Source organism: Triticum aestivum, chromosome 7A (assembly GCF_018294505.1).
Source record: "Triticum aestivum cultivar Chinese Spring chromosome 7A, IWGSC CS RefSeq v2.1, whole genome shotgun sequence".
NCBI classification, from domain to species: Eukaryota; Viridiplantae; Streptophyta; class Magnoliopsida; order Poales; family Poaceae; genus Triticum; species Triticum aestivum.
The window spans coordinates 601,988,689-601,997,066 of NC_057812.1; the positions used below are offsets into that span (position 1 = coordinate 601,988,689).

The following is an 8,378-nucleotide window of genomic DNA, read 5'->3' on the forward strand; positions in this document are numbered from 1 at the left end:
GTACAAATTCTGAAGAAGAAAAAAACCATGTCCGCCATGACGACGTGGAATTTTGAGTCGATGCGGAGCAATGTTACACGCCAGCCTAAGAATCGGCGCTGAGTACAAATTGAAATCGATTGAGAAATACTACTGGGCATTTCTAAATTTGCACTCAGGGTTCGGCTTACCGCAATTTTTATCCAAACACGGCAATAAGTAAAACTCAACGCCAAACTCAGTAGATGCACAGCAGTAACGCTTCTTGATATATTAAGAATTTTCGACAGCGAAACATGACAGCGTCAAGATGTCTTGCTCTGTTCGTTGTTACAATCATGCATAGATGATAGGTGTAGGAACTAATCCCAGTGTTACATTGAGTGTAAAAATACATCAATCCATGCAGGGCCAGCTCCTGTGTGCAGCAACGACGCTTGACAGGAACATGCACTCCGCTAAACCATCTCCAACTTGCAGTGCTTTGCTATCAGCTATCAGCATCCGGTGTACCTGACAGAAATGAGAAATGCGGTGCCGACTTCCGTCGTCGTTGCTGCACTAGGCATGCATCTTTGAGACCTTCTCGGATAGTCCATCGACGGCTCCTTCTGTTTCCTCAGAGATCGCGTCGTCATACTGAACAATAATAGAAACAAAGAGTCAGTGCTTGAGTTCAACTTGCACCACCATCCTTTCTTATTTGTTGATAGTGCAGAGCTATGCCATGCCTAGTCGTTTGCAATAATCAATGAAGAATTCAGGTAGTACAGCACTAGTACCTCTGGCTGTTTATTCGGGTTGACAACGACGCACTTGGAAGCGCTAATGCTCGCGCTCTTGAGGTAGGTCCGCGAGCTCAAGCTGGTGGGGCTCAGACCATTCTGGCCAACACCGGGTGCATCCTGTGACTTTTGAGGGCTCACTGCACCATGGGCATCAGGCTCTGCACTCATCTCCTGATCACTAATATGCTGCTCATTATTACCGTCGTTCGATGCACCTACCCTCTGCCTGTTGCACACAAGTCAATGCAGAACTCAGCACAAATAACTGAATAACCGAGATCAGAGTAACAAGCTCGGCACTTCTAATTTCTGATGACTGCGGTGTTATATGTACCTTGGTAAAGAGGCATGCTTTCTTTGCAGCGGAGAACCTCGTTCTCCTTTGCTGTAATGCTCCTCCAGGTGTGCAAACTGCCGTTTAAAGCGGTCAACACCACTGCAGCGTCATAATAGCCCATATAAAGATATGTTAGCTGTGTATTTTATTAAGTCTGATAACTTGCATCAAAATTAAAGCAAGTCCGCGTTGCACACCTTGGATAGAGGAAGCTAATCTGGTCTCCACCTTTCATGTATTCCTCCAGCATCTGTGGATGGTACTCCAAAATCTGTTTGTTCTCATAACAAATAATCAATTATCAAGAGACATAAATATATTTATTAACACAAAATAGGAAACCCAAGCTATGCCTCCTTACCTCTCGATAGATCAATTCCCTAACATCATCTTTTGTAACCTTTCGTCTCTCAAACTCAAACTCGAGTTTCGAAATTGGATGCCTTGATGGCTCACGCTCCACATTGGCAAGAGATGCAAAATATGGGTCTGCTAAAGCCTGAAGAATTACAGACACGACAAAATTATAGCATACCAAGACACATATATGTGTTTGTGAAACTGTTAAACAAATGTAGATGAGTTTACCTCTTCAGCTGAAGGCCGGTCTTTAGGATCAAATGCAAGTAAACGACCCAGTAGGCGAACCGCCAATGGATCGGCATTAGGAAATTTCTGAGTCAAGGGTACAGGGTGTTTTTTCCGCATGCAACTTAAGTACCTCCTGGCCTTCTCATTTCGAATCTGCAATGGTCATAGACAGCTGTAAGTTATTACTCCTGTAACCTAATGTACCATTGCAAAATTTGCAGATGAAGGCCAGCATATATCACAAGAGATATACTCCCTCCGTCCGGAAATACTTGTCATCAAAATGGATGAAAGGGGATGTATCTAGACGTATTTTAGTTCTAGATACATCTCTTTTTATTCATTTTGGTGACAAGTATTGTCGGACGGAGGGAGTAATTAGATGGGATTTGGGGAATTGCTCTAGCAGTCTACAATGCATTTTACTTAGGGTGTGTTTGGTTTCTATCATGAAGCGGAATGTCACGGGTCGGTTCCATCCCGAGGGCCCGTTCCTGTGTTTAGATTGGCGAAGGAACCAGAACCCACTAATTCCAGAGAACGGCATATTCCCTGTTTATGCCGAACCTGGGCGTTCCTCCGAATCGGCCGGACCACGCGGAACGCCTCACTCGCGCCTCTCTCCCCTTCTCCCCGACTCACCCACCTGGCGCCCCAGCCAACCACGACCTGTGCCCTCCTCTCTCCCTCGATGGCCATGGCGGCGGCCGGAAGTGCAGCCTCGCCGGCGTCTCCCGCCCCTCGTCCTCCCCCACCCCGCACCTCGACCAAGGATCTGGCGGAAGAAGGAGGCGAGCACTCTGCTCCATGGCGGGAGATCCATCAGCGGAACGAGGCTTCTTTTTTTTTTGCGCATAATCAGCGGAACGAGGCTGGGAGGCCACGCTGCCGCCGCACTCGCGCGTCACACTGGGAAACACCGCGCTGCCGCTCTTGACGGAGCAGAAGCTCCAAGCGCTGCCCCTGACGGAGTAGGCGATCCAAACGCCGCCGTTCGTGAGGAGACACAAGTGTGCGTGTGGCGTGGTGACAGGAAGGCCGCCGCTGTTGATCTTCTGGATTGGAGGAGCAAGGCTGCGGTCAAGACTGGACTAGCAAGCTGCATTTTTTGCTTGTAGCAATCAGATCAGATGCAGACTTTGGTATTTGGGTAGTTCCTGATCTGGAATCCAATTCAGTTTATGGTGAGATGAATAAACCCATTTCATTCCATCTGACAAACCAAACATCAAAATGTAACCATTCCATTCCTTCAAATTGTCACTACCAAACACAAAGACGGAACCGACCCATTCTAATGGAATGAACCATGACATTCCATTCTACTTCCTTCCCGAACCAAACACACCCTTAAGGGTGCAGCAGGAATGGAATGCATTGTTTCACCTTGTTAGTGAAATGCAACATGTTTAAGTACCTTGTGAGTGAATGAAGCAAAAATAAGGGACAGGGAACAAACATACCCGAGATAAGGTTTCTGATGATGGAGTTCCAAGAAGATCTGTTATTATATCTAACTGGTGTACAACATTCTTCCCAGGAAAGAGTGGCCGTCCAGTGAGAAGCTCGGCAAATATGCATCCAATACTCCAAATATCAATAGCAGGAGTGTACTGCACAAAAATGGGCGCTTATCAGAACGATGGGACGAATCTGACACTTGCACAGAGAGTATACTAAGTCTCTACATGAATTTTACTAGTCTAATTTGCAACTGATTTAGTTCGTTTGCAGCTTGTTTTGACAGAAGAACTGGGTGTATGCACAATTACAATGAGAAATAACAACAAAAACTTGTTGTACTGTTTAATCATTAATTTTGTGTACTTTACTTAGTACAAGCTGTAGATTACAGAGTTTTTTAAGAAAAATAAAAATAGCAATAGGGATATATAAATGTAACACAATAAATATATTACAAATCCAAAGACAGCATCTGCACATATAGTGCTCCAAAAGCATTAATCTTGCTTGGATGAGACTTTATGAGTTCAGGAGTGAAGAACTCACTTTCGAGAAAAAGGAGCCACATAATTCAGGGGCTCTGTACCACCTTGTTGCTACATAATCCTTCACAAAGAAAAACAATGCAAAAAGTAAGAATTATAGTAAAATGTGAATTATGGCATACAATGACAAGCTCTTTACCGTCCAAAATATAGCTGAAGGAGCATCATTAAATGATACACGCGCAAGTCCAAAGTCACAAATTTTCAGTTTGCAGTCTGCGTTGGCCAGTATATTCTTGGGCTTCAGATCGCGATGAAATACATTAGCTGTGCCAAGATAAACAGCAAAATATGTCAGAATATGAACAGAAGTCCAATCACAATTTGGTAAATCAACTCAAAGATTGTGCTAATAAATGGGCTAGCAGATCCATGGAGATTAGCATTCATTGACTTACCGCCATGGATGTACTTGAGAGCACGGAGAAGCTGGTAAAGGAAAAACTGGTAATGCTCCGCCGTGAGGTCATCATTAGCTCTGATGACCTGATGGAGATCCGACTCCATGAGCTCGAAAACAACATATATATCTTGGAACTCCCTCCGAGAAGGGGGGAGCATTATGTGCTTGATCTCCACCACGTCTGGATGACGTAGCAGCCGAAGGAGCTTGACCTCGCGGAGGATGCGTGTGGCATCCGAGACGTGCTCAAACACATCGTTGATCTTCTTAATCGCAACCCGCTCGCCGGTGCGGGTATCTATTGCAGCAGCAACTACTCCATAACTCCCCTTGCCAACAACTTCCTGGATTTGGTACTGGCTTGCCTCTCCATACTCTGTGAAGAATTCTTTCTCCATTATGTTCTACAAGACCAGAATTCACAAGAGCAAGTTAAAACCGGTTACTCATGTATGGAACATTTTGGATTGAAGAAACTGAAGAATGAATTCAGAATTGTGTTAAAGTACTATATTTAGTAGTAAAATAACCTAAGGTTACTTCAATAGTTGATAAGTAAAAGCAATTCGACGGGAAAGCGAATGTCATACGCAAACGCACAAGCTTATAAATACATTTGGTTATAAAATACAATATCTTCACCTATAATTTATCATGACCAAACACCATTCTTTTAACGATGTGGATCCTCAATCCCATTAGACCGGTCCCAGTCCCCAGGTCGTTGGGCTCCTAAAGAGATCTTAGAGTACCACCACCACAACACACAGCCCGAACCCCCAGAACGGAAAAAGTCTAGCCCGGTAGGTGGAGGACCATTCTCAGCAATGAGCAATCAGGGAAATGGTCAGGTTTACCGAGAAACTAAGGAAGCAGCCACCATGGTGCAAGAGTGAGGTGGACATGAGCAGTTGAGCACGAGGTCCAGACCAAGTCAGCCTAACTGATCAGTAGCCGATTCAGTCGCTGTAGAACCAAGTGGACAAATTGGACATGAGGAGCCCCTTCGGATAAGTTCAATGCGGATGCTGAAAGCAACCGTAGTAGTTGAAAATCAACAAAAAAAAGTGTGAAGAGAAGCCCCAAAGGGCACCGGGCTTTATGCGGCAGATGCTCCAACTACGCATCTCTGAAGAAACAACATTCGGTTTTGCATAACATTTTCCCATATCAGTCAAGCAGCAGGCCGATCGGTAACTCGATCACAAGCAGTGCCGCCTACGTCGTATCGATCCGGAGATATGAAATTGGATCGAAGAATCAAGCTCGCCTGCCGAGCTGCCGTGTCAACTACTAGTAATAGTAAAAGAAAAGAAAAGAAAAGAAAAAGAAAAGGCAAGCTAGTATTGTACGGTAGTGGCGTATCTGAGCTAAGCAGGTGCCGCAAAGATCCGATCTTGGCTAAGAACTCGTCGTGACGACGAATCGAGGGTCACGAGAAATGGAAATAGCATCTGCCAGAAGCTCCGGGTCCCAATCTGGAAGCATCGAGAATAAGCAGCAGAGAGCATCAGAGTACTCCTCTCACCTTCTTGTGGCTCTCGACGGGGAGCGGCATCTTGCGCTTGGGGACGCGGATGGGGCGGAGGCCCACGAGATCCAGGTCCTCGGCGGCCTCGGCGTCGGAGGAGTCCTCGCCGGCGGAGGACTGGTTGGAGCTGCCGAGCACGGAGCCGGAGGGCGTGCGGCGGTGGAACAAGCGGCGGAAGCCGTCGACGATGCCGTTCCCTCCCCCCATGTATCCCCTCCCTACCCCTGCGGCATTGGCTAGCTGCTAGCCGCCTCCTCCAGCCACAGCCCACAGCTCCTCCTCCTCCTCCTCCACCAACTCTTCTCGCCTCCCCCTCCCGCCGCCACTCACTGGCTCGAGGTGGAGTGCTCGGCCGCTATCTCCGGCGGTGTCGTCGGCGCTGAGGACGGACGGATTGGATGCGGGGCGCAAACGGCGGGGTGTGCTCTTATACTGCCCGGCGCGATTTGGGGGCGGGGCGGAAGGAATTTTCTCTCCTTTTCCGGCCCTCGCCTCTGCGTTTTTTTGCCGTGCGGGTGAGTGATACGTAGATACAAGCTGTCACAGCACACGCTCGCTCACACACGGTGTGTGTTGACGAAGGCAAACAAACCGCGCGGCGCGACTTTCAAAAAAAAAACCGCGCGGCGCGTACCCGGGGGAGAGAAAGAGGATTGACCGGCTTGCCGCTGCCGGGAAGGATCGCGGGCGCAGTATGGGTGGTGGTGCCGGAATTCCGGTACAGCTGTGGTCAGCTGCGCAAAGCGTCGATCTTTCTGGGCGAGCCGGACACGCAGCCCCGGAGTCCACTGTCGTCTAGGGCAAATTTGACAAATTTGACCTGTGAACGAAATCAAATCACAGAATGAACTGCTCGTGAAACTATTTCACGCGGTTGACCTTTTTGTGTGACGTCCAACACGAAGGCGTCACACTTCAATGTACAACGCCTCACAAATAGGCGCTACACGCCTGGCCAACGTTGCACCCCAAACAGCCTAAAAATTGATAAATCATTATGCAGAGCCTACGAGCTAGGCGTTGCACTGTATAGTATAGCGTCTAGCTCTCAGGCGCTGCGCTAGTGTTTGCACTACAAAATAAAGCAACCACTAGTGCAACGCCTAGAAACTAGGCGCTACACTGTATAGTGTGGCGCCTAGCTCTCAGGCGCTGCACACTGACTTAGTAATTTTCGGATCACATGGGTGCGACGCTGGCCAGGCGTGTAGCGCCTATCTGTTAAGCGTTGCATAGTATAGTGTGGCGCCTTCGTGTTGGGCGTCACACAAAAGGGTCAGCCGCGTGAAATAGTTTCACGGACAGTTCATTTTGTGATTTGATTTCGTCCATAGGTTAAATTTATTAATTTTGCCGTCGTCTAGGGCGTAGGGGCCTGTCTGCTGGCCATGAAAAATGTGGCGTGGGGAGCCTGAAATGTACCATCTTTGTTCGGCCACCGGCGAGCACTGGTCGGCTCGGGCATCTTTGGATCGCACGGTTTTCCACCAAGTTATTAATCTGAAAAAAAGAGGTTCTCATCAATTTTAAGATTTGAAATTTTATGTTTGCGATTTATAAGAGTGACGTGGATAACACGATTGGAATTATCGAGTTCAGATAGCGTGCACCGATGTGCCCGCGGTCGCGTAGGAATCCCATTTCGGTTTTTCTCTTCGATAAAACGCAAAAGCCTCGCGGATTGATGTGTTTATGGAAAGAGCATGCGGCCCCTAAGACGGACAACACCTGACGATTACAGTACTAAGCACAAGATGACTACGGCGTGATCAAAACACACAAACCTTGAGACAAACAACACCCGGCGATTACAACCCGACGCCTCTGATCACTAGGCACAAATCACCGCAAGAATTGAGGTCGTCGAACCCCTCTCACCTGTCATCACCCGTTACCTGGCCTCGACGTGTCACCAAGATTATAACCGGCGAATCATTCACATTATTGTCCTTTTGAGAAATTCAATGCACTCTCTATCTCAATCTCTCCCTTATCCGTTCATGTCCCTCTTTTTGTCTCTCTCGCTCGCTCTCTTTTTTAATTCCTCAAAGTTTTCAAGTATTAATTTTCAGTGCACTATCAAATTCACTATATTAAATAGCATTGTGTTTTTCAGATTATTATATGGTGACTCATCAATTCCATGTTTTCTTCTTATTTATTTTAAATTCTATTATGTAAATAAGCCCAAAGTCGAGGACCAACCATTGGTTGGATGTTTATGAGGTGTTGTGGTATCCTCGGCCCATCAATAATTAAACATTGCATTTTACGTCTTGGTGTCTCATTAATCGGATTGTTCTATTAGTAACTGACGAGTTTTCGTCGATAGCGAGATGACAATGGTGACTTCTTCAATCCTAAAGTTTCGTGACTCTAGTCTAAGGACAAAAGAGATGTAGAGAGACATGATGTCAGTTATCTAGCTTTTTTCTATAATGTACATAACTGAGAGAAATGGGAGAGATTAAGACAATTTTCAGCGGACCAAAATACATTAGATAGAATGCACACAAAGGCATGAATGGCCCCAAACAACAACAACCTAGAATCACACGCCCTACTCGTGTCCAATGTTGTAGGGGCGTCTTACTTTCACCACATGCTACTATATTGAAAAACATAACAATTGCAATCATTTTTCCAAGAAAATGCATGAGTGTGTCTCGATGTATTTCATAGACAGAAGAATATGTAGAAGACCAAAAAGGCCTTGAAAAAGGTTACACGAGACCACAAG

At 46.6% G+C, this 8,378-nt stretch overlaps 1 protein-coding gene across 1 annotated transcript; it reads right to left on the reverse strand.

Annotated features, from left to right (window-relative positions):
* Positions 1-225: 225 nt before the first annotated feature.
* On the reverse strand, positions 226-6,177 carry LOC100125895 (mitogen-activated protein kinase MAPK1). The gene is made up of 11 exons (XM_044567991.1): positions 5,636-6,177; positions 4,103-4,511; positions 3,844-3,971; positions 3,706-3,765; positions 3,159-3,308; positions 1,693-1,848; positions 1,466-1,603; positions 1,302-1,375; positions 1,102-1,203; positions 762-993; positions 226-618 (listed from the first exon to the last, which is right to left on the reverse strand). The coding sequence occupies exons 1-11, from the start codon at positions 5,843-5,845 to the stop codon at positions 541-543; spliced, it is 1,737 nt and encodes a 578-aa protein (XP_044423926.1). The 5' UTR covers positions 5,846-6,177; the 3' UTR covers positions 226-540.
* Positions 6,178-8,378: the final 2,201 nt, after the last annotated feature.

Coding starts and splice junctions, on each gene's coding strand:
- LOC100125895 (XM_044567991.1), bottom strand. CDS start 5,845: ATGGGGGGAGGGAACGGCATCGTCGACGGCTTCCGCCGCTTGTTCCAC. Junction 3,766..3,843: donor CTTCAGCTATATTTTGGACG/GTAAAGAGCTTG, acceptor TTCTTTGTGAAG/GATTATGTAGCAACAAGGTG. Junction 619..761: donor ACCCGAATAAACAGCCAGAG/GTACTAGTGCTG, acceptor ATTATTGTTCAG/TATGACGACGCGATCTCTGA.